The 27,728-nt window shown below is 32.0% G+C and overlaps 1 protein-coding gene across 1 annotated transcript; it reads left to right on the top strand.

Moving 5' to 3' along the window:
* Positions 1-1,369: 1,369 nt before the first annotated feature.
* Positions 1,370-26,020, top strand: LOC129231767 (nuclear pore membrane glycoprotein 210-like). The gene is made up of 4 exons (XM_054866131.1): positions 1,370-1,568; positions 12,418-12,557; positions 15,485-15,616; positions 25,691-26,020. Exons 1-4 carry the CDS (start codon positions 1,381-1,383, stop codon positions 25,810-25,812), a joined length of 582 nt encoding a protein of 193 aa, XP_054722106.1. The 5' UTR covers positions 1,370-1,380; the 3' UTR covers positions 25,813-26,020.
* Positions 26,021-27,728: the final 1,708 nt, after the last annotated feature.

Below are 27,728 nucleotides of genomic sequence, written 5' to 3'. Positions count from 1 at the left end.
AAATGAGAATGAAAGGAAGAGTTCTTGGGCTATTCTGCCGTAAGTTTCTAAATACGAGACTTAAAACCATATTCGGCGACGTTTGGTAAATGGGGGTATGGTCTGCTCACAAGAATTTTTTTTCGAAGTTGCAGCTTTAAAAGCGTAATTTAAGAGTATGTTAGGATAAAAGAGGGGAAATTATATGTATTTTCTTCAGATTTGTTTCGAAATCAACATCGTAAAGACGGGACTTTAGGCTATTTTCTGCAGTAATTTTAGGTGAAGGTATTGGGACCTACCACCGGAAATGTTTCGATAAAAAACAACTATGAACACATTTTAGGCTAACACTGATGACGTTAGGATTACGGACAGGGTGAGGTGGCTTTGTTCCTAGAATTTGATTCTATGTTGAAGTTTTAAAAACGAAATGCTAGGCTATGTGGTAGGGTAAGAGAGAGCGTTCAAAACCCCTTCCAATCGAAATTGAGGCTATAAAATCGCAATTTTAAGCTGATGTTACCGAAAAGGATGTGAGATTCAGGTTGTAAGTTGTACCCTCCTACATTATAATCCTACCTTTGGCAACTTTGGGCTACGGAGAAGGAGGGCGATTTTGCACCGGAGTTTATTTTAAGTCCAAAAAACGGTCATTTTAGACTGTTTGGTCCTGAAAACCGCAATTTAAGGGTCCCTTTGTTCTCACCAAGAGTTCCATCATGACTCTCTTAGATCTGCTTTTGAATTTGCCACCCGAAGTACAGAGTCCTCGCCTGGACTCCCGGTTAATCCATTATTGCATGTCACTGCACTAGATAATACTTTTTTTTTCATTTTGACATGATGAAATTTGCCGCCCCTAAAATCGGCCGCCCTAGGCGGCGACAAGGGCTTTATTACGAAATAGACCAACTAGGTCATAGCCTAGTCCCCCCCCCCCGAAATGGCTAAAATTGTTTGAGCCTATTGCGAAAATTGTAAGTAACTGCAAGGGGGATCCTGAAAAAGTGTTTGGCCTAGGGCCTCCGGATATCTTAATCGGGTCCTGGCCCAGGTTGCCTACCCCAGGAGCCACGCCTGCCTCTGAGCCAAATAAAAGCACCGTTTCCTTGTGCAGTACAATTCCCTCTTCCAGGTATTACATCACTTAAAGCAGAAATCAGAACATGACGTCACGATAAAATATCATCATTCTTCTCCCGACCAGCAAACTGCATAAAATATCGGGCCTTGACCTTGCGTCGGGCAGGTAAACGCGTTTAAAACTGGTTTCGAAGACAGCGTCTGCGCAGATCACACCGAAACTAAACCGTAAACAGTTAGAAAACTTGGGATGGTTCAGTTTTATTCGGAAAGTCAACGTCATTGGAATGAATAAAGTCTGATAGACGTTAAGTCATGTTATTACGGAGGAGTCCACGTGCTTCCGGACACTTATTGGAGCTTTGTGTAGTTTTAGTTTTGTTTTCTGTTTCTGTGAGCTACAAACTTAATGTTCCTAGTATTCTGCTGGACTACAACAGAGATCTGCCATCAAATTTTACGATTAAAGTTACTGGTGCGGATTCTGGAGACTGTTTTGACTGGTAAGTCTCATAATTTATGTAATACGTTTAAAATGCTAATTTATTGATAAATATATTTTGATGCACTTAAAAAAAACATTATGATATGCGTAGCATGCTAATTCATTAATAAGTATACTTTAATGCACTTTTTTACATATGTTTTATAATATACGTAAAATGAAAATTCATTAATAAGTATATTTAAAAATACTTTTGATGCTTCAATAGCATTGGAAAGAATTTTAGAATAAAAGACTGAAATTTTGACAGTATGATTAAACAGTGGAAGCCGGTTAATTGAATCAACCGCTTTTATGAATCAAATGGTCAAAAACAGAACAAAGTCCAGCTTTATTGAATTAGCCGCTTTATTGAATCAGCCGCTTTACGGAATCAAACAGTTTAGAACAAATGTGATTCATGTAAGCGGCGGCCACTGTATTGGAATTTCCGATTGTTAATTAGAGCTAATCCTCTCCTTCTCCCTTTTTTGGAGAAGATTTTTTCATGCGAAAAGGTGGGCATAACAATTTTCCAAAGCGTTAAGTTTAGTTTTACATGTAATCCAAATTTAATGTAAGACTATTAATTTATGTGTTTTATATTTCTCTTTCAAATAATTTGTTCTTTAGTCGGTAAAGGACCTTAAAAGCATTAGCCCCCGTGAATTCAGGCGAATGCTTTCAAAAATGATTTCAAATGAAGAATTTGTTTTGTGAAATTCAAAGCTGCTACTTAATTTAGTATTCATAATATTGTTTGGCTTGAATAATTATCTAAAAGTCACAAAAGTTAAAATCGCTTTTGAAGAATTTATTACAGTTTTATAATAACATCTCATTTTTCTGAAAAAAAATAATGTTGTCAGGTTCAATTATAGCCATGAGCAATATATATATATATATATATATATATATATATATATATATATATATATATATATATATATCTTGATACCAATTAAAAAGCGAATTATTTTAAGTGAATAAGCAAGATTTAATTTAAAGTTTTTAAATCCAGTAAAATACTACACATTTTATGCCATAATGTAACCTTTGACAATTGGTCAGAAAATGAGATCTTTCTCACTAAAGATGTACGATAAATTTAAATTGTGGAGCTATTTTTTATTACTTAGTATAGAAAATTGTTTCTCAAAAATGTATAACGAAATACTGGAAATTTTGAGTCTAGTGCAATTTTTATTATTTTTTAAGAAGTGGAATTGCTCCTAATAAATAAATAAATAAATAAATTCGATAACTTTTTTAAACTAATGCAAACTATTATTATTAATTCACAAATAAGGTTGTTGCAAATCCGTAAAGGAGTACTATAAATTTAAATTGTAATACAATTTTTTCTTATACATAGGAAGTGAAATAGCTTATAAAAATTTAACGCAGTTTTAAATCAAATATTTAGTTAAAAATATGTCGAATAAAAACATGTTTTGAACTAAAGTGATATCTTGGTTATGATATTTTAATTAAAAATGCATATACAATTAGTTTTCAGAGTAAAAGTAAAATAAGTGACCAACAAGCATCGGGATAGGCGGTTGACAAAACTTACTGTTAGAGACAGATATTATGCGGTTTATTCAAAATCAAATGAACCGGGTCATTGATATTTCAGTTTGTAATAAACTTGGTGTACTTTCGTAGTATATTTCGTATATTTCATAGTTTGGTGTGTGATCGTAGTATATTTCATTTTTGTATATTTCATAGTTTGGTGTATGGTCGTAGTATATTTCGTTTTCTGTATATGTCATAGTTTGGTATATGTTTCATAGTCTGTAATGAAGTAGAATACGAAAAATTCAATTTTCAAAAATGTGTAATTTGCATTGTTTTTCATTTTATCAAACTTTACTGTGACCCACTCCTCAAATTTTCATTTAAAATCTACAATAAAAAAGGTCGAATATTATTTGACATCTCATTTGAAATTTCTGGTTAGAAGATTCAAAATGATATAGGGGAATGTGGGGATAAGTGAAAAAGCGGGGAAGAATGAAATGGTAAAATGGTAAAATATTTTCAGTTTGCCTCACCACCTATTTTAACTTATTTCATGTATCGATAGTTCATTCCAGTCGAAAATTAAATAATTCTGAACTCTAAGAAAAATAATATAAGTCATTTTCAAAATTTGATACACATATTTTGTGGTTTATAAAAAAAAAAAATGTTTGTTATTATGAAATTATGAAATTTTTGTTTTCAACATTTTAAGTATTAAAAAAAATGTTTAACAATTCAATGAAAAGTATCTTATTAGAAAAATATTTTTTTTTACACTTTACCCCATACAAAAAAAAATATATATATATATAAAATGAAATAAATAAATAAATAAATAAATAAAAAGCCAATTTTTCATTTTTTTGAAGGTACAAGTTCAATTACTATTCGAGAAAAAATATTTGTAGCTGAGTTAATCGACCGCAGATGACAAAAACTCTGAAAATAATATATGATGGAAAAGATTTTTAAACTAAATTTCTGAGGATTGTATTTACAGTTTGATTAATTATGTGAATTTCATTCCGTGTTGAAGCAACCGGACTTCTAATCAATATATCATCTAATTTTGAACTGCTTTGCCTATATATCACTAGTTGCGATAACTGCTAATTCTTTCTTGGCTTCACTGAAATTTTCGTAATGCATTTGTTAGATCACATTAAAGAACATAATTTACCTGCAAAAAAAATGTCTCAATTATAATTTTAAAATGTCCGAGAATTAAAGAAAAAATTATCAAAAACTGAAAAAAAAAGTGTCCTACATTATTTGCTCTAACTGCTGACCCCCTTAAGTTCTTTTTTCTTACAGTGGAAATTTTAGGGATGTATTCATAAAAACATTTTAAAAACAAGATTTTTTTTCAAATCTTTCAAAAAGCAATATCTCAAAAATCTTGAACACGAAACTTTGAAAAAAAAAAAGAAAAGAAATCTAGGTATACGGGATTTTCAACGTCCTTCCATGTCACATCGACCAAAAAAAAAAAAAAAAAAAAAAAAAAAAAAAATCTCAACTTGACTCTCTCAAATTTTAATGAAACTTTCAGAAATATTCCTCTATGACATCCTTAATGAATCCACAGATTAAAGAAATCTTTTGTTCATAATTGATGAGTAACTAAGTTTTGAATTTCGTTAAAAACACTTTTTTGTATTTGCCGGCTGTGCTTTTGAAATGCTGTAACTGAAATTCTGCGGAAACTAGAGTTTTGTAACAGTTCATTTCAAAGAGAAAAGCATGTACTTTCACGTAATATGTAGCTTGAATACGTTCCGCAAAATGATTTTCTTCACAAAATTGTAAAACTATGAAATTCAAAAAGTTTTTTAACATTGTTTTTGAAAATGTTGCAACCAAATTTACTTTTTAAAAATTTATTTTGAAGAATGCATTCAAAAAGTTTTGGAGCGTGACCATGATGAAATCAGTAGTTACACAGCGATTAATTTTAACAGAAACACATTTTGCAATTTTCGCTAAAAAAATTTAGAAATGAAAAATAAACAATATGTTTAAAGAGATCGAAATTGTTGTAGATAACTCATCGTTTAATGTGCTTTAATTAATGCAGCATAAATAAAGTGCGAAGTTATGATAGAAGCAGCAATTTTAGAAAAGAAAATTACTCTGTCAAACTACCAGCACATAAACATTTTTCATTTCGCATCAAAAATTATATTTGTTTTAAAAACTTTCAAAAACCACTATGACATAATTTTTTAACTGCGTATCATCTTTTGGGGGGAAAAATACGAGTCGTGCACATTTTAGAGTCTCTAAAGTTTCTCACACACAAAGCAAGCAGAAAAAAAAATCTTAACTTGAACTTCTCAAATTTTTATGAAACTTTTAAAAATCTTACTCTTTAACTAAGAATGCATAGTTAAAAAAAAATCGTTTATAGTAAATGAGTAATTAAGTTTGGAATTTCCTTAAAAACACTTTTTGTTTTTTTAACTTGCCGGCTGTTATTTTAAAATGCTATAATTAAAACTCTATGGAAGTTACAGAGTTGCGTAACAGCTCATTTTAAAGAGAATAGCATGTACTTTAATATGATATGTAACTTTATATAACGCAGAAAAATTGTTTTACAAAATTGAAATTTAAAAGTTCAAAAAGTTTTTCAACATTATTTTTTGAAAATTTTGCAAAAAATTTACTTTTTAAAATGTATTTCGAAAAATTTTCAAGTGGAACCTTGGTGAAATCAGTAAATAATGTAAAGAGGAACGTATTTTACAATTTTTGTTAAAGAAATCAAAGAAATTTAACAAAAAAAAAAAAAAAAAAAAACCGAAGTTGTTGTACATAACTTATGCTTTTAATGTGTTTTAATTAAGATAGCATAAATGAAAAACTAAGTTATGATAGGATCAACAATTAAAAAAAAAAGAAAAGAAAATAATATTTTCAAACTACTAGCATATAAATTGATGGAATTTTTCATTTTATCTGTATTAATTTTTGCAAGTTGTAAAATTTGGTAAAAAATCTCATTTGCCTGAAAAATTCATATTTGAGTTAAAATAGTTTTAAAATAAGCAATTAAATGTACTAAAAACTTAATAAAAATAAAAGTTAGTACGAATAAACATTCATAAGCAAGTTCCCTCACATATTCCAACATCACAACAAAACATAATTGTTTACTACCTCAAGTTTTAAACACTGCTCTGTTCATTTTTCGTATAGCTTTTCAGATAGCAAAACCAGCGTAAGTGACCACAGAGTATTAAAATTGTGGGTTTTTCGAAAATTTTTATACGAAAAATGTTTCAATTATTATTTTCCGTGTGTTTTGCAAATCTTTCTCTGTATTCAAATGGAATGTAATCAATTTTTATAGTTTATTCGCAAAATTTAAAAATTTTATTAATAGTTAATATTGCAATTTAAACTGATCTTTTATACTAAGTTATTCAAAATAAGTTCAAAGATGAGAAAAAGCTGAAGCAAGTGCTGAAAAAATATTTATATGCACTGCTATAATCCATTTAAAAAGCAGAAAAAATAAAGGGCATTAAAAAAATAATGATAAAAATTGAAAAAAAGAAAGTATATCGAAAACCACCTATTTTTATGTTATTTTTTTTTAGAATCATAAAATTCTTTTTATGTTCTTTAATCCGGGTTAAGTAAACTATACTGGTTGAATCTCTTTGAATTTTGCAACATTTATATACAACTATTTGCGACAGCTGCTAATTTTATTATGGGTTCACTCAAGTTTTTATGATAATTTTCTTCGATTACATTATAAAAAAAAATGTCTCAAATAGGATTTTAAAAAGTTCCGGAGTTAAAAAACACTTTTAGTAGCATTTGTAAAATGTGTTCTATATTATTTGCTGCAACTGCTGATCCCTTCAAAGTCCTACTCTGAAACTTTTAGGATGCATTCATTAAAACAAATCGTCAATCACCAACAGGCGACCATTTCAATGAAAATGGCTACCAAGAAGAATAAATTCCCAGTCGCCAAAAGTGGCGACTTTGTGTTTCTTTATTTGAAAAAAAAAAAAAAAAAAAAAAAAAATCTTGCTAAGAAACACGCTTCCAATCATATTGCAGAGACATATGAGGTAGTGAGAAGCAAAGAGATGTAAGTGACGAAATTAAAAATTTTGATATAACCAGTGCAAATGATAGGAGAACCTCTCTTCTGCTTTGGGGCAAAAAATAGTAGGGGAATATGGGGGCAAAGTGAAATGGTGAAATATTTACTCTGATTTTAGCACCACTTATCTGATAATGTTTTTTGTAATTTATTCCAGTCAGTACAAAAAATACCACCAAAGATTAAAGCATATGATAATACAGGCAATTTTCAAAAATTGATAGTCATTTTGTAATATTTTGTTGCAAGTCAAAAATTATTTTTGTTACTATAAAATGATAAAGTTCTTGGTTTTAACATTTTAAATATTAATTGAGACTTTCTAATACTCTGTAAAATATTTATTTAGTTTGTATTAAGCTTGTTTCTATTTCAAATATTTTCCACAATAAGTCAAGTACATGCGGGGCAAAGTGAAATAGTTTATTTTGTTTACTTGCTCATTCATTTACTAAATCACTTACGTATTCATTTAGTAATTCATTCATTTACATTCCTCCATTTAGTAATTCACTGATTTATTCATTCATTCACTAATTTTCTTATTCATTCACTCTTTTACTTGTTCATTTATTTTTCTTCATACATTAATTAATTAACTAATTTAATTTTTAGTTTATTGTTTCAATATGTTTTCAATTACTCATTAAGCCTTTCATTTGATCAAAAATATTTTATACAATTGAATAGAAAATATTTCATTAGAAAAACATTTCATTTTTCACTTTGCCCCATGGGAAAAAAAAGTGAAAATTTTCTACTTTTTTTTTTTTTTGAAGGCGCAAATTTACTGCCAAAAATTAAAAATACTGTTTTAATGTAAGTTTTTTCATAAAATAGAATGTTCTTTCTTTATGTACCATAATTTTCAAAATGAATTTCCAATTTGTTCATTTTGAAAAAGCTCAGCAGTATTAACCATTTCACTTTGCCCCACATTATCTTGGTTTTGTACAGAGAAACTTTTTTTTTCCATCGTTCATTTTAGATCAAATATTTTCATTAAAAGTTACAAAATCAAACGATACCTGACGTTTTTAGAACCATTCTTATTTAAACATGGTCCATTTTTATGGACATTGATCGGAATTTTTCCCTAAGCTATAATTCGAACATTCCTTTACCTCGAAGTTTTCATTCGGTCCCAAATTCTTAAGAAGATTGTAGGAACTTCCCATGACTCGAATATTTCACCTGGTCCCTTAAGCTTCGAGTTATCGAGGTTGAACCATACTTTTCACGGGGGTGGCGGGGGGGGGGGTGTAGTTGAGAAATTTAAGTAATTGCTGAATGTTAAATACAGCGTTTCGCAACCATTTAGCATTTGCGATCCAATTTTTCTCTTAATCTTCATCTCGCCCCTCTCATTAAATAACAACATGAGCATTTTCACGGTAAAGCTACACTGTGACCCTAACAAAAAAATCTGCATGAAAATTATTTAGGGGCTGTCCACAAATGATGTTACGTTTTGAGGAAGGAGGTTGGTTCGCTAAATTTTGACAATTTGTGACAAGAGGGAGGGAGGGGATAACAAGCAAGTGGAACATCACGCAATTTTCGGAAGAATATGTTTGAAAAATATCGTGGCGTGTGAAATGGAGGGAAAATGAGAAGGGGGTAAGTGTGACACTTTATAACGGGGGGGGGGGGGGGGCGGGGGTCAAAATGTTGAATAAAGTGTGACATCATTTACGGTCAGCCCCTTAAATTTCGTTTCTCAAAATTAATTATGGACTTTTCGTAGTTTTCTCGAAAATAGTAATGTTTTAGTTCAAAGAGCTTGATTTCACAGATTCGTGCGTTCCCTCTCGAGATTTATCGTGTCTGCTTTTAGATCTATAGCAACCTGTGATGAAGATAATCCACACAGAAGCAATTCTAGCCCAACAGGTTAGGAATCGCTTTGACAAAATGAAAAACATGAGGCAAAAATTTAATCAAACCTATAATGTTAAAGGGAAATTTATTTTACAAGAAAAGCAATTCCAGAACGGCGCTCGGGTGTTCCGCATCAGTGCGCACTCCTGCCTTTTATTATTTGCTACTTTTCGTTAAAAAAACTTGGCGAGCGCCGGATGTTTTGTTTCAGAGTTTGTGAAGAAGTAATGGTCTGTTGACAAGAATTTTGTTGCAGATTGCGCAACGCGGGCTAGTTTCTCATGGCTCCCCAGTAAAATAAAAACCCCATGTGTAAAAAACCAGTGCTCTTTTTGCTTTTGCTCTTTTTTTCCCCACCACATTCACTATTATTTTATTTTGTTTTAATTCAGGGGAGGGAGAGTTAATAACAACTTTCAGAATCATAAAACTGAGTTGTTTTGAACTAAAGCTGACTGATCCGTCTCTAGCCATCAGTTAATAGTAAGTTACTGTATATGAAAGGTATTTACAGGCGAATAGTTTCTTCAAACAAAATTATAGTTGTACATTACTAACAGAGATATAAATCACAAGGTTTACTAACGTCTTTTCAAGCGTCTGTTATTGCGACTATATGCTTTTTTAAACAACGGCTTTTACTATATACGTGTTTAAATTACTATAGGGTCATTTCACAGTATTTCAGACAAAGGAAGAGTCCGTAACATGACTTCTTTTGCCATAACTTTTTAGTTTACAGTTTGATTAGCACATTATTTTATTTTGAGTATGTCCTACCAACACACTAACTCAAATTAAAATAATTTGCTAATCAAATAGTAAATTAAATAGTTATGGCAAAAAAGTGTCATGTTATGGACTCACATTTGCTCGAAATTCTGTTAAATGGCCCTATAAATAAAATTTTATTTAAAGGAGTACATTTGCTCATTCACCTGTGCGAATTAAAAATAAATGTGTAATTAAATTATAACTATTGTACTCGGGCGCTAATATTGGCTTTCTTTTGCGGGGGGTGGGGGGGGGGGGGAGATGCACCTGTAATAAACACAAAGTCCCGAGTTCCAGTCGGCAGATTTTCAAGGAATAGAAAATCGCTAACATCCAGGTTGTTTGTTTACGGTCAGTGAGCTTTTGGATGTAAAGACATTATTATTTTGCATTGAAAAAGGGGTTCCTTGAAACCCCGAAAAACGTGTCTGCAGAAACACATGTCTTTTGTTCACATGTGCTCTTTCCCCCTATTTCTTTCTTTCTTTCTTTTTTTTTTTTTTTGTTTTAGTTATCTTAAAGAATACTGAACATTTTTGTGAAAATACAGCGATAAAAAAAGTTTTTTGTTTACTAATGAATTGGAATTTCAGCATAATGTTTTCATTGTAGTTTCTTCCTTGTAGTCAAATTTACCTACATGTCCCGAAAATTTAACGTTTTCTTATGAACGTAATCAGTTTAATGAAGCATATTAATTTATGTTTATTTTTACGGTCAGTGATCTTACACAGCTCCTTAGATTTTAATTTGAACAACCATTCATTTATTTGTGTTTTTTTTTCTTTCAACTTTTCCTCTCTTTCTAGGATCATCAAACATTTCACCATTTCTTCAGCGCATGAGAAATGGGAAATGGTACGAAACAATGCTCAATGTGCCGTTTTACCATGGTACAAGAGTTTATCTCCGTTTGAATCTACGCGCTTGCTTCGTTCTGAAATTGATTTCTTAACATTATCAACATGGCTTAGATCGATTATTTTTCTTTAAAAAAAAAATAGTCACCAAAGTATTTTTTAGTCCTCCGGGTAATCTGGCGTCCGGGCTTGGTCGAACCCTGCTTTCAGCTGGATCCGACAAATCCAGGACGACTAAAAATAACGCCTTGTCGACTAGTTCTTTCAAAATAAGTCTTTCAGGTATCATGTTACACTGAATTTTTCGATAAATTCGAAGAAATAATTTGTCTGATGCTTAATTTTTTTAGGCACCTGTCGCCTATGACTTACAATTGTTGTTTGTTTCTCGTCGTAAGTCATAACATTCCTTTAAATTGGAGAACCACCATTCGCTAAGAGTAAAATCATATTCATAAGGACTTAATGTGATTTTCTTTTAAGTCATTAAAAACTTATTTTTTAATTTAAACCATAGTGTAGTTATTTTCTCCCTTTGTATTGAAGAAATTCAATTTTCTTAAATGCTCTCTGTTTGGTGCGTAAAAATATTCATATGCTAATTGGCGGTTTTCCCGGTGGGAGGGGGGGGGGGGCGACCTGTCGATCTTTCTATTATAGAGTGTAATAAATACTTATATCACATCAATTTACATAAAATACGCTACATATATTAAACCAATTTATACAAAACTTCACACACTATTTACGTTGCCATTTAATACTACGTGGGACAGGTAAAGAGCAGTAACTGCAAACTTTTTTTTTTTTTTTTTTGCATTTTTGTCATCTATTGTACGTTGGCTTTACTTTTCAAGCATGCTTATTTAGTTTCCGCTGAAAAAATGTCTAATTCCATCATTTCCTATTATTAGCATCGGATCTAAAACGCGTTTCTTTAAATATCCCCAAAAACTCATTTCTGCACATACTGTCATTTACCTGCCCACGATAGAGTAGTGCCAACACAAAAAACTCCGTACCCCATATCGGAAAGTATAAGCTGCCGTGCGCAGGTAAACGGCAGTATCTACAGAAATGAGTTCTCGAGATATTCGAAGGAACGCTGTTTAGATACAATGCTAAAGATGGGAAAATGTTGGAATTAGACATTTTTTCGTGCTTTTTTTTTCAGCGAAAAGCAAATAAGCAAGCTTGTACAATAAAGCTAATGTACAATAGATGACAAAAATGCAAAAATAAATAAATAAATAAAAATGAAAAAGTTGCAGTTACTGCCCTTAACTTGTTCACTGCAGTATGGTCCTTAGATGGTTAATTACGTTGTTCTTGTAAACTACGCATCAAAGGAAAAATAACATTAGCGGAGCGACTTATAGGGATATCTGGAAGTTAGTTTAATTAAAATTAGTTAAAAAAATATGTTCAAAGAAAACATAAAGAAAATTAGAAAGCATGTGCTTTACATAACAAGGCAAAGAAAAAAAAACTATTTTTGAAAACGGCTTATCAATATTGGCGAGAGAGCTTATAAAATGGTACAAAAACAACAAAAAATGTGCCTGAATAGCCTAATTGTGCACGAATAAAAAGGAGGGAAAAGAAGAAATAAATTTCTTCGAGCAAAACATTTATATTTGAACTCAAATAATGTATCGATTTATCTCAAATATTATTAGAAAATTTTTCTATTTCAGGCGCTCAGAAGATGAAAGCTTTATTAAAGTCAGCCCTCTCTACGATGGTCCAGATGGAAATTGCTCCCAAAAAGCAATTATTTCCTCGATATTTGAAGCCGGCGGGAGGAAGGTTACAAGAGTCTCTGCTTTTCATAAGAGTAAGTTCGTTTAATGAATTTTTTCTTGCAAAATTTAATCAAAGAAACGCATTAGTTCACAACAGTACGTGGTTTAAGTAGCGCTAGACGATGCTTATATTTATTTTAAGAATAATACTTTTATTACGAGAAATCTAATTTTGACAATGAATAGAGAGCATTTTTACAGCTTTTTAAAAGCTAATTAAAAAGTTAAACATCATTAAGAAGAAAATATATTAGAAAATATACAGGGAAGTTTCAAAATGGTATTTGATGCACACTAATTTTTGCGGCCATAAGTAAATAGTACCGAAGCAATAAGTGTCCAATCCACGGAAAAAATGCCAGTTTGTCTTGTATATGACAGCTAATATATTTGATTAAACATTAAAAATATGTAAAGGCAATGAACATAATTTTTTCTTCAGAAATTACACATAGGCATGTGATTTCTCAAGCAGCAAAATTTTGTTCATCACTATTTTAAATTAATATTTTTAATGCAATATATTAGTTGTTACGTGCGAGACAAAATCTCCAGTTTTCCGTAGAAGTGCCAAAAGAAGGAAAACACGAATGTAAGACTCAAGCTTAAAATATTGGGCATGTGAGTTGCAAATGTTTTTCCTAAGGCAAAATTTAACAATACTAATTGCGCCCTCAGAGATATTGCTAAAACGTTTTCCATGGCGCTAAAATACTCCTTGGCATATTTAGAGGCGTGAAATTCCTTTTAGAGGAGCGAAAAATTCAAAACTAGTGAAGACTTTATTATTGATCAATCCCATAAAAAAATTAGCTTACCAAGATTAAAATGGAAGATGGTACGAAGAGAAGAAAGACGTTCCAGTTTAATTTTTACCACTTGGAGCATTTGGCCTTTTGTATTTAAAAAAAATAGCAAAACATTATTTTTAAATTATTTTTTTTTCACGATGCTCAATTTTAATTAAAATTTTGAGTTTGGCGAGAAGTGTTGCTACAAGCTTGGAGTTTGACTTAGATTCTCAGTGGCATACTCAAGTTCAGGGGTCTCCAACCTTTTTTACTCAAGGGCCGCATTGTAAATTTTTGAAGGCGAGGCGCGCCAATAATCCAGCAATTTGGTTCAAATGGTTTTGTCAGTGCCCCTCCCCCCTACACCCACAACTTTTTTTTTCTTTGAATAAGCGCTCAGTAGTAGGGGCGCCAGCATTCACGTTAAAGAAAGGCAAGCCAAGGTCCAACAATATGGCGGGCCAACAGGTGTCCCTTCTCCCCCTTTGTGCACGCCCCTGACGACATGTTAAGAAACGTAGGCCGGTTGTTCGAACTGAGGATACGTTAACAACATCTTAGTCATGCGTATTAGAACAAGAGGCCGAATCTGGTGGCCGAAATAAAAAGTCTGATTCTGGTACAGCTCCTCAAAATGTCTTTATGTTGTGTAGTCCAAGGCTGCCAAGAGCCTAAGTGGGTCCCATGTCAATTTGGTCTCCGAGCTAAACGAAGGTATACACAATCAGTTTAGGAGCCAGGGCCGACTCTAGTAGTTCTGCCGCCCTAGGCAATATTGACAAGTGCCGCCCCCGACCCCATTGAATAATATTAATAATAATATAAAATGATAATATATTTTTAAAATACAAAGTAGTAATAGTAAATAGTAAAGTGCTTAAAACTGAAGTGGGTTTCTAGTTAAATTCCAAAATGGGTTTTGCATGTCCAAGCACTGGTACACTCTTATTTTTTTCTTTTTTTTAGCATTGAAGCAGTGATTCTTATGGCGCTGAAACAGATATTCATACTTAAGGAAAAAAAATGTTTTAATTTCGAAATTTGCCGCCCCTGAAATCTGCCGCCCTAGGCGGCCACCGAGGTCGCCTAATCCCGGGAGCCGGGCTTGTTAGAAGCTTAAGAAGTTCTACACCAACAGTACTCAATATGCTGCCCATAAATCACTGGTCACCCACTGGATCTTCTAAATGTAAAATATGATTATGTAAAAAAAATACTCCAAAATTAAACAATGAGCTAAATTTTATGTAATATACACTCAAAAATAAAACTCACTTGAAAATTTAATATTTCTAATAATAACTAAATTACAGAAGGAAGTGTGATGGTAAGAGATTTTTTTTCCATCTACCCCATGATTCCATTTACCCCAATTGACCATACTTAGTTATAACAAATCCTTCATGGTATGTTACGTTCTGTGGCTATAGTTACAAATTTGAGTTCGAAGAGTTTCGACCGTTTGTAAAAATCAACCATAAAACTTCTAAAACGTATTTCTGATTTCGTACTGGGAGCGCCGGACCCATAGTTTCCGACTAGGGCCCATTTCCTCTCGTCGGCCCAGTCTTAACTCGCCAATAGTTCAGGTTCAAAAGTCATCTCAACTATTGTGGTAGTACATAGTTTGTTTCCATCTACCCTATGTTTATAATTTCCCCAATTGACCGTACTTAGTTTTAATAAATCCTTCTTTGTATAATATATTTTGTTTCCTTGGGTACAAATTTGCGCCCAAAGAGTTTTGATCGTTTTTAAAAATTTGACAAATTGGTCTACATTTCAGTCGTGCAGTGTAAAATTCACAAGTAAAAACAAAGTAGAATATAGGGCATTTTATTGGTGCAATATGACAAATAAAAGGAAACTGCTTATTAACTCAGTTGTAGTATCAATTTAGATAGCTGTAAATCAAGATTTTCTATGGTGGATAACTTGATTTATGTTTCATAAATACTTAGTTTTAACAAATTCTTCTTTGCATTGTCAACATTTCAGTCGTGCAGTGTAAAATTCAAAATTCACAAGTAAAAACACAGTAGCAGCTGTGGCATTTTATTGGTGCAATATGACAAAGGAAAGGAAACTGCTTATTAATTCAGCTGTAGTATCAATTTAGATAGCTGTAAAATATCAATTTTTCTATAATAACTTCATTTATTTTTCAGAAAACTTGGATGAGCTTGTTTGTGAAGTAATTACAGATGTCATATCAACTATTTCAATTGATTCAACTAGTAATGAATTATCAGTCGGCGGACCTCCACTTATGTTGAAAATATCTGCAAGAAACAAAGATGGTGAGTGTGAATAGTAGCATCAAATAATTAAAAATTTGTTTTGAGTTTAACTCCTTCAGTTGCATCCTGCGACTGAATTAGGTCTGCAAAAGCAAAAATACAAAGTGGTCAACAAAAAAAAAAAAAAAAAAAAAAAACCGTATATAAACTGGTTATTTTAAATTAAGGAAAAATCGCGAAAATGACGATTGCTCAGAAAGTTACATGCATAGTTTTATTACACTTACCTACAATATACAGTACATAGGTACAAAATAAAATAAAAAATAAATTACCAGATAATAATAGCAGTACAGAAAATAGCACATGCATAAAATGAACAAATTGAAGGTGTCAGTTTGCTACAGGAAAAGTACCTTCAATATGGAATATGATTCCCTCTAGAAGCAATAAAGCACATACAACGATTTGCGATGCTGTCAATTATGCGGTCTATCAGTTCCATAGGAAGCGAGAGCCATAGCTCTTGCAAAGCAGTTACAAGCGTGGCAAGGGTGTGAAGGGGCAGATTCAGAGCAGCTAGACCATAGAGTAGGAATTAGTTCATGGAGAGAGCAAATCCAAATCATTGGCTTAGCAAAAGGTGACCCAAAGACTCCAAGTCACGTGACTCAGCAACGACGAATCGTTGACACCTGAGCGTGAAACTAGCGGAAGAAACCTGAATTCTTCCACAATGCTTTGCTTTAAAATCTATCACGTGACTTGGGGTCATAGCTTCACGAATAAAATCTTCACTCCCTCCATTTTATCTCTTCTCATTGAGCTAGACACCTTCCTAAATTATCCCAAACGCGCTCGATTGTGTGTGGATCGAGCTGGCCACTCCATGCGCAGAATTGTTGCTTATTGAATATTATCATCTACGATGCTACTTGCCTTGTGTGGTCTTGCGTTCTTCCCCTCGGAAAGACATAGAGGACTGTGCGTCCACCCAACCAGATGCCACCCCAATTTATTAATATATAATAATGAATACTAGTACCGTTTAGGATATTTTTCATATTTCTTTATTTTTGCTTTTTTAGTGTTTAAATGTTGATATATTAACATAATTAAAGTCAATCATTGCAAGTCTTTGAGATTATTTGGTAGGATTAAAAGACATTTTTATTTCATTTTATCAGTAGCCTCAGAGAGGGATGGTGTTCAGGTCCAAACTACTAGCTTGAAGCTCAAAATTAGTTCCAACAAAATATAAGTGCCTATAAAATTAATTCCTGTAATGAAACTGTTCATTAGTTCTCTCTTCGGTTTAAACTTCAGTTTAAAGGTTTTTCTTTTCTCTTCTGTTTGGACGATGCTTTTCGTCGTCTAACCAATTTTATGTATATTTATGTCTATGTAAAAATTATATTATGACTGCTTCTGCATTTACAATTAGTCTAGTTGCACTTCTTGGATTAAATATTCGCTGGCAGGAAAGAGAAAAAATATGAACTAGCAAGTAAAACTACCCAAGTGTCACACGCCGATTTGGAATAAAACTTTGCACGTGAACACTTAAAAGTATTGAACACGTGCTTTTCTCTCATCGGAAATCAAAAATTTTAACGGGGTAAATTTTACCCCTTAATAATGGATAATTGAGATACTAGTCGGTACAATATATTCTTTTATTTAAAATTTTAATTACAAAAAGTCAAGTAATTATTGAAAATTTCAAAAAAAAAAAAAAAAGATTGGAAATTTAAAAAAAAAAAAAAAAAAAAAACTCGCCATTTCTGATTTCAATAAAGTTTGGCATGAAGTACGCTTATGACAAGATAATTAATTATGCCAATTTTTAGAATTCTATTTTGAAAAATTTGCAAAAATTATACCTGTAAAAAAAAATCAAAATATGCGAAAAAAAGTAAAAGTGTGTTCTTACAAATGACTGTAATTTTTCTTCTTATAATAGAAGAACTGAAATAAACTTAAGTTTGTTAGTCATTCACTTTGACGGGGTAGGATAGCGAAGAATGGTTTACCCCTATTAATAGTATTTTGAGAAAAATCCTGGGACACATCAACTTTAGTTTGTTTAGCTTTTTCGAATTTTCTATCAGTATTTAAATTTTTGTTATTGAAATTTAAAATAAAAGAAAATATTGTATCCTCTAACATCCCAATTATCCAATATTTAGGAGTAAATTTTACTCTGTTGAAAGTGTTTAAAAAAAAAAATCTCGATTAAAAAAATACGCACTCAATATTTTCAATGTTCTATCGATATGCGAAGTTTTATTCCGATCAGCGTATGACACTTGGGAAGGTTTACTTGTAAGTTACAACTGCGATGTTTGAGTTATCATTGCTAACTATACAGGGTGTTCCGGTTTAACCTGCAAAACCTCTATTTTCGCAACCGTTTGTCCTAGATGCATACTTTCAATTGCAAAAATGTTCAAAATCAGATGCAGAGTTAAAATATTGAAAGTTTGAAGCAAAAATAAAAATGAGTCAAAAAATACAAAATTTAACTTTTTATACAGGCATTAGGTTAACTTATATTTAGAGAAATAATCCCCATTGAAAAATTATTCCAACAGAAGAAAATTTGACATTAGTGCGACCAATATTCACCGAGCTATGAAACGCAGCGTTTTGAGACTTACACCACTTTACACTCGCCATCAATAACACCTTTTGGGGGAAAATATAGCAGTTAACAAGGGTTTGAAACTATATGTGTGCATGTAGTGTGATTTTTCAAATTTTTCGAGGTTTTGTAGTGTGTTTTTGCGTATCATGGGATAACATTTGCATTTTTTTTTTTTTTGAACAACAATGAAAAATATAAATCCTTTTTTTTTCGACAACCTATCATTCTTCTGAAAGGACGATAAGTTCCAATCTCATCTTCTATATGGCCCCTCAAAACTTCGAACTCTAATATCTCCTTGAGTTTTGGTCAGACAAATTTTGAGTATTTTGTGTTAGTAAAATTTTTCAATGGATTTTTTTTCCCTAAATATAAGTTAAGGGACCTAGGGCCCGTATAAAAAGTTAAATTTTGTATTTTTTTACCCATTTTTATTTTTGCTTTAAACTTTCAATACCTAAACTCTGCATCTAAATTTTGAACATTTTTGCAATAGGAAGTATGCATCTAAGACTACCGGTTGCGAAAATAGAAGTTTTTGCAGGTTAAAGCGGAACACCCTGTATATGATATCCGTGAAAACAGAAACTTATTTCATCAGAATAAGATTGTTTTTTGCATAGCTTATTTTTGTCCCGTTTTTTCTCTAGTTTTTTCCGATAGTTTACAAAACGGAAGAAAATTCATCCGAAAATCTTACGAAAGGAAAAATCGATGAATTCGCAAAAACGCTTACTCAATACACTTGTTCGTGTTTCACTTCCATTTTCATTCCTATTTTCTTAAAAAAGCTTTTAAGAGCTAATCAATGAGAATGATTTTTTGTCCACTAAAATAAATCTTTTGCAATCCGCAGCAAAAACGTAGATCCACTATAAGATCGAAGTAATTGCAATTTATGATGCAGACGCATTCTTCTTTTTCTCACATCTTCTTCTGTACTTCCAAACTTATCCAGCAGTTAATAGTTTTATAAATATTTATGAGAGAATTTGCTCCAGTGCGGAATTTCTCACCGAGTTAAATTTTTTTGCTATATCTAGCGCCATATCGCAGGCCTCTGAGAATTGAGTGAAAGGAATTTATTTCCATCACTGAGAAAATTTTTGCTTCCTTTATCCTCGATCAATTCTGGAATTTTTATAAAATTTTGAAGGACGTCAATGTAATATTGACATTTGTTTGGCTTGTTTTTGTTCTTAGAGTAATTCAACTTCATATTACGAAACTATGAGCTATTTTTTCGAGTTTTAGTTGAGATTTATAAATTTGGAGACATCATGCATGCGTTATATGACACGTAAATAACGCATACTTTAATAAATAGGAAGTTTGAACCAATCGAATGTTGGTAATTTGATAGCTAGTTATTGTTCATAAACAGCTGAAAGTCAAAATTAAAGCAAAAGTGAGGGAGAAAAACATAAAGAAAACTTCATTTAAGGCTCGTAACTAATATTGCTCCAACTTGTGCAAAAAGATATTACCCGTATGTTCAGTTTTCACAGGCCTTTTTTTTTTTTTTTATGGACATTAGAATAAATTTTTACTTTATCATTTTTACATTTTTAACACTTGTCCGACAGGTTTTTTTTTTTTTTTTTTGGCGGAGGGTAGGGAAAGCGCACATTTAATTTTTTATACCGTTGAAGAGATATTTTTCCTGATAAAGGACTAAAAGCAGATTTTCTTTTTTGTTCTTCTAGTTTGTACACATAAGTTTATTAGGGAAAAAATAGATTGCCACTAGAGACGTTTCTCTTAAGACTTTTTCCGTACATAAACTGATCAAAATAGCAGGTTTTTAACCAAGATTTGGCCCCTGATCTCTAGTTAGACTTAACTTAAATCGTTTCTTATTATAAACAAATAAAAGTTCATTTTTTTAGCTTTAGAATAAGTTGCATTTGATTTTCCTAGAAATTAAACGAATAAAGCTTTTAGAAAAGGGGCCAAAAATGACAAGCTTCACTCATTTGGAGCAAACAAATGATTACATCTCGGGAACAAATTGTTTTCAAGAAATAAAAAAATATTTTTGTAGTACAGATATGATCTACATAACTTCAAGAAAAAAAAAGTTTGGCTTCAAAATTTGTTTTATATGGATTGACTTTTTTTAGAAGAATAACTTAAAGGTCACTTTAAAAAACCAGATTCCTCATAGAAAAAAGTTGTGAACTCCACATGGTTAGTAGTTGGACGTTAACACTATGATTACAACAAATGGAGAAATCTGCCGGCCTTTTAAAATATTTAATGCACACTATTTAAGTCAGAAAATAGAGATTTTATGTTATTTACATTTTACGTAATTTGGCTCTTATTATCTCCCTTTCACATTAATTGAAAATAATGTTTGTCACTTTGTAAAGGCTATAAAAGCTCCAACATTATTATTTTTAGAGGAAATATTTCAATAATGAAGTTTTCCCCCCTAATGTTGCAATGAAGCGTATATTTCTTCGTTTACCAGTGCAAGCCATTTCGTGGAATCCATAGAGTATGAAACAGAAATTTGAAGCCTTACGTGTTGTAATAACCACGTCTATACCAGAGAATGTATCGTGAAAAGCAGGGAGAAACATACTTCAAAAATATTGGTTGCCAAGCAACAACTTGAAGAACATCTATGACACGAATTGCTTGAAGATCACGTTTTTGTCCAGCGGGCCGTAAAATAAAATTTTGTGTGCTACTTCTGATTTTAGATTTATCTTTCCTATGCTTGAGTTTGACTCTTCGTATAATGCGTAACTCTGAATAGGCCCGGAGATGTTCTAAAACGTATTAAGTTGCAGCGATGCAGGTTTGAATATTTCAATTGAAAATGAACCAACTGAGAAATAAAATTTTTGATCCAAGATTTGTTGTCAAAATGTGTATTTTTTCTTCAAAAAGCGAGGCTAGATGACTTTAAGATGTACTTACCCATATTTGAAACCCCAACAGAAGATTTTGTGAGTTTGGGTCATGTGATCAGTATTAAGGAACAGAAAGAAAGTTTTGAAAGAAAAGTAAGCATGGAATTGTGTTGCTATTTCTAGTTTGCTCTCAACTTTCTCTTTGGAACATGGGTAATATTTGACTTTTAGAAATGAATTCTGAATTACGTAATACAATTTTTTCAGATAGCTGCTGATTTGTTATACATATTATTTTTTTTAAATATTTATCGTTTGAAATAAAATGCCTGAAACGCATTTTTACCGATGTTAAATTTTCATACTTCATCATCATTAGGGTTCGACCGATGGCAATTTTTGGCCGATGGGCCGATGCCGATGGTTCAAAGAATGCCGATGGCCGAAGTCGATTGCCGAAAGGAAGCATTTTCCTGAGGACGACCGAAATTTACAGTGGGTGGCCAAATTATTAAGGACACTTTTCAAATTTTCGTATTTTCTAGTTTAGGCCCACTTTTTGAAAAAAATAAATCATGAACAACAATTTTATTTTTATTCTGCTTTGCTGCCTGTATCATTATCATTGTTTTTTTTAGAAGTGGCAACACTACCAGTCTGCGTCATTTTACAAATATGTGATCGTAGGGTTATATTAAGCATTCTAGAAATATTTTTACGAAATTTTTGGTGTCTGCTATAATTAATACTTAAGTGACACTCATTAGAGAAGCAATTTTGCTACAGTTTGCGATTAAATTTAAATATTTGATTTTTTTTTTTTTTGCTCTATGTTGTCAAAACGTTTTTCAAGAATGGGCAAGACTTCAGACGCGTCCCATAGACAACGCAGGGAAATAAAAGAATTACTACTCCCTTCCTTACATTTATAGAAAGCTATTGCAAATTTAACAAAATTCTAACGCAGTAGTTGCACGTATCAAACAATTCAATTGACCAAAACAAGTCACTGAGAGCAAAAAGCGTAAGCAAATGTGGTAAAAAACGCATTACTACTCCTTATACCGACCGCAGAACCATGAATGTGTGCATTTCGAACATTTTACCCTCTCTACGAAACAGTCTTGAAGGAATAGCTAAAATAAACTTTTGTCAACCAAAATGCTAAAAGCGACGCAAATTTAAAATATTCAAGATAAACGGCTATTAATTTAATCGTTGAATCTAAACGAGCACTGAGCAATGTTTAAAAATAAGTTGCTAAACTTGAAAAATACACGGGCTCATGTGCAGAAAAAAAAGGCATTTGCCTTGAATGCAATATTCAAAAGTTTTATCAAAAACTGCAGGTAAAGATAAGAGTAGATCTAGTTTTTGTATTATATTTTCTTTCTTTTTCAAGACGTGAAATTGCTTGGTAGAGCTTCTTTTGTTTTACATATCCCTCGATGCTGAATATTTGTTGTTAATACAAAGAAGAAATTACGATTGATTAAAATTTTTCTGATTTCCACTGGAGCGGCGGGGACATGAAATACGCATGTAGATAGACACGATAAAAATAAAACCCACCGTTTGGCGTCTCATAATTACAGGGTTCCACTCACCGGTCTCTGGACGACGAAATTTATTTCAAATCTTTACTGTTCCCGGATCAAAAGGAAAAAAAAAAGGGGGGGGGGATAGTACTCTGTTCTCGGGAAATTTCGGCAGAACAATGACAATAGAGCGTTACTGGTTATTCTGGTTACTCTCCGCCTACGTTATAATGTTCTCTAGTTCCAAGAAATCAAATCATTCTAATGGCGTTGTTTTATTCTTTACCAAAAAGAAGTGTCGATGACTTTTCCAGGAATCCGAAAAATAAAAGGAGGTGAAGGGAAATTGTTATTCAGAAGCTCATCAACTTTGAATGTAAACACCTGTGCAAAAATTGAAGCTGCAGCAAAAAAGCAATTTTTTACTCTTTGATTTTGCTTGGAAGTTAATAGTTTTTGAGATATAACAGAAGAATTAAAAAAAAAATTATAATCTAAAATCTAGGTTGATGACGTGTTTCCTTGGCGTCGCGTCGTCTTGGAATTCCTAAAATAGCTATGGGGGGCAATCACGGATTAAAAGAAGGAGAGGTGGGGGAGATCGCTACCCCGAAATGAATTAATAAAACCGGCAGCAGAACTTCTTTCAGAAATCTGCGACGTAGATTAAAAAACCCAAAAATAGTCTGCAAAATGAACTGACATTAGATCAATTTATTGTAAAATTCAATTCAGCACCGAACACTGTTTAAAAATAAGAAGTTAAAATCAAGAGCCACTAGAACATGCTAACAGTGCATTATATTCCAGAAAAAACGTACAAATCTTCGCTGGCTGAAATTTTAGATTACTTTTAATTAAAAAAACTTCTTTTTTTTTTTTGCCCTATCTACGAAAGATTCTGCAGACTTTCTCAAGAATCGACGTACGTCACAGCATCACACTGTTTCTGCAAAAGCTGTAAAAACATTGTTACTTTTCAAAGCTAGGGGTTACAAATGACCCCACTGATCACACTAAATGACGGGTCTGCTTACATATTATGAGGAGAAAAAAGTTAACAGCATGAAATTAATTGTAAATTCAACATTTGTACAGAAAAAGGGTGGTCAGGGGGTTTCCCCCTGAAAATTCCAAAATTGTAGTTCTAAAAATGCAATTTTAGACTTGCTTTGGCGATGTGAAGAAGGAAAGTTCAAGGGCCCATTGAATTTCGAAAACGCAATTTTAGGAGATCTCTGATAATGATAAAAGAAGGGTTTCTAGGGCTCCTGAAATATTACAAATATTTTGCTCTTAAAAACGCAATTGTAGTCCACCTTTGATGACTATAGTCTGTGAGAGGAAGGTTCAAAAATCCACTTTAGAATTTTCGAAATCGAAGTTTCAAAAAAGTAATTGGAACCGTTTTTCCGTGATGTTAGAAGGAGGAACGGTTCCTGACAGTTACTCGTAAATTTTTCGACATCAAAGTGATTATGAGCAATCACGCGATTATGAGCAATTTTTTAGTAAAGTAAGAGAAGACTTCTGGGACTTTTTCGGCAGCCTCTCGATACTAAACTTTTAAAAACGCAATTTTAAACGACCGTGGATGATGCTAACGAAAGAGGGGTTTCGAGGCTCCCCCGGAGTTGAGAGTTCACTGTCGTCAGCGATGGATGTGACACCGCGAAAGCGTCACAAAGATTGTTACTCTTTCCGAACATGTACGTCAAAGACTTATAAAGAGTTAACGAAGATAGTAGGCTTTAGTATTGCAACTGTGAGCCGTATTATAAAACAAAATAGAGAAACAACATCCATAACTCCAAATCGGAGAGAAAAATGTAGCCGAAAATTGAAAATAATACTAAGAGATGACTCTTTTCTACTTATGCAAAGTAAAAAAGACCCTCGAAAGACTACTGCAACACTTAATAGATATTTTAAAGATCATGGAATAAATATGAGCTCATCTACTGTTCGAAGGTGTCTTGTTGCAGCCAATCAAGATAGCACCGACCCAACGAATGAAGAAAAAACGCTTCTTAGCCGTTGAAATATAAGAATTGGACTGTTGAAAATTAGACGAAATTAGTATTTAGCGACGAAAGTCATTTCTTTGTCCATGACCAACAAACTGAACAGATGCGGAGGTCTCCAGGCGAAAAAAAAATCGTGATTGCCACATTAACCAATTTGTAAAACACCCTTCTGAAGATGTTGGAATTAATTCTTTGTAGCCTGTTGAGGGTATGATGCGTTATAAGAATTATATTACTAATTCTAAGAAAAAAAGGTTTTACCAGAGTTGAAAAGATGACACCAAGATGGAACGGAGATTTTCCAGCAGGATTTAGTCCCTTGCTATACGTTCAAAACGGTCAAGAAATTAGTCTCTAAGAACCAAATTGGACATTATTGGAATGGCCTGGGAACTGCCCTCATATTAACCCAATCAATTATCCTTGGGTTAAACGCGAGAATTACCTATTGCAAAAGGACTGTTCAACTATGAAGAAGCTGATCGCTGGGCTAATTCATGTCAGGTTCAAGAAAACAAATATCACAAATGATTGTAAAAAATTTGTGGATTCCATGCTGAATTGTGTCCAACTGTTAATAAAGAGTCATGGTGATCATATTATGTAGTAAAAACTTTTGATATTATATAAATTTAAATAAAATACCATTTCTTCTTAGTTTTCTAATTTTTCGAGTTTGTTTCAATTAACTTGCAAAAGGTTGTACTATGTTTATTTTAATTATTTGTTAAAAGTTTATTAATTTTGTTTTAATAGGTCAAACTGCATGTTCTGCTAAAAATAAAATGATCTGGTGTCACAGTAAATACATGTTTCAAAACAGTTATATTTAATTTTTTGATAGTATCGAGGACTGTTGTTATGATGTTTAGCTCGTAAAATCTAATTTTTGCTAAAAAAAATGGCTATTGACTCCAAAAGGGTTGTCAATTCGTGACATAGGCTCTAAATTGCTGATTCTATACACGCTCTTTACGTTACTGTGAATTTAATGCATTCAATTTTAAATGCAGTTTCCATCTTAATTGATTTAGAGAAATTATTACATCTCTTTCCAGGAAATGTGTTTACTAGCATAAATGGACTTCGAATTACATGGCGAGTTACCAACTCAGAAGAAACTTATGAAAGTGGAATTATCAAGTATTTATTTTCTCTTTATGATTTCATTTTAAGCTAAGAAAATCCGAATTTCTCAACTGTGCAATGACATTTGCAAGTTGTAAATTCACACAGCAATATGTAATGATTTTTATTGTGGTACGTTTTAGCTGAAATTACTTATTCGTCAGTATTTATTTTTTCTCTTTATGTAAAAATAGCTGTACCCGTACTGCTGTGCTCGTGCTACATGGATAAAAAAATGCTTTTTAAGCGCATATAAAGTTCCCTTCCCACTCCAAAATAGAAAAAAAAAACAAAAGAATCCTGTATCGCTTAGTAAATTGTGCAAGTGCATACATAATTTTACCTAAGCTTCAAGCGTTTTCCATGAAGTAATAAAAAAATCCTACTATAATGACGTAAACTGCCTGTCATAACTCCCTCTTTCAAAGAAAAAAGTATCTAATTTAAGTACTTTTTAAAATCCTTCAAAATCTCCGAATCTAAGCGTTAAGAGTTAAATTATAAGATAATAACTTGCAGCTACCCAATCCGAAAGAAACTGTAAATAAAAAAAAAAGCGAAGAAATAACAAGTATGACTAAGAATAGATTTATCGTCTAAAAATATCAATGAATAAAAAAAAAATCAATAAACGTAAAAACTATTTTAAGCATGCAAAAAAAAAAAAAAAAAAAAAAAAAAAAAAAAAAGAGATAAGCGAAAATCTCCCTACCCTAAGAATAAAGAATTCATTTGAAATGCTTTGTACAAATGGAGCAAAATGAAGAATCGAAATAGCATTTCAACGGTGTGCCTTAAAAAAAAAGAGAAAAATATATTAGAGTTGAGCAAACAGCAAAAAAAAAAAAAAAAAAAAAAAAAATCCTTTATTTAAAAAAGGACAATATTCCTCAAAACCCACATGAGTTAAGAGGCTTAGAATGTTCTTTAATAACGTTAAAACAGAAAATTTTAGGTTTCGATTGGATTCTATACAACAATAATGAAAATTTCAAATATAAATTTAAAATAATATTTTTGGCAATCGTCTCTAGGCTGCACGAACTAAAAAAAAAAAGAGACTTTAAGTAACGAAAATATGTATAGAAGGATATTTTTAAATCCCTCATTATCGGACAAGCCTAGAAACAGGTTAAGAGCTTCATTTGTCCCCACTTGAGCAAAAATAGCAACAACGTGGCGTTTATTCAGTTAAATTCACTTCATAGAAAAATAAAAACGAATATCTGGAGCAGCCGACTGAAACTAAACATGCTTATAACTTTTTCCCTGGTCAATTTATTTCAATTATAAATTAAAAAAGAAAAAAATGCAAACGTTTCTAGTTTGCATAAATAAATAAATATACGTTAAATAATGAAAAAATAATCAAAAGGGGAAAATTGTAAGTCTATGAGTATCGGAGAAACCTAAGAACAGTTGAAGAAATTTATTTGTCGACATTTGAGCAAAAATGGCAACGATTCAAATGTCTGATTAAAAATTGATTTTCCCTTACTTAAAATGCTTATAACTTTTTTCCTCGTTAATTAAGAGCATCCGTTCTTTCTCTCCGAAGGTAGAAAATGTTCTAAAAATGTATTTTTCCGCTCTTTCGAATGAAACTAAAATAGGGGAGATACAATAATTATTTCGAGTAGAAAGATTTATTTTTGGGACAAAATATTCAATTTTGAACAGAGGACTATTCATGGATATTTTTTCGAAACGGTCTATAATCCTTCCCAGCACTAACTTAGACAAACTGAAAAAAATCAACGAAATTTGTCCGGTAGTTTCCGAGTTTACACCGAACATAGAAATTTGGAGTTCGTGTTTTATTTATATAAAAGATGTGCTTTTGGAAAATACGTTTTAACTCATTGAATACCTATCTATTTTCATTTATTACTAAGCAGTCTTGATATAGTAAAGAGAAGCAGAGTATGCGCACACAAATTATTGATATCCATTTTTAAATTTTAATAT

Source organism: Uloborus diversus, chromosome 10 (genome assembly GCF_026930045.1).
Source record: "Uloborus diversus isolate 005 chromosome 10, Udiv.v.3.1, whole genome shotgun sequence".
Taxonomy (NCBI): domain Eukaryota; kingdom Metazoa; phylum Arthropoda; class Arachnida; order Araneae; family Uloboridae; genus Uloborus; species Uloborus diversus.
This window is presented reverse-complemented; position numbering and strand designations above follow the sequence as displayed.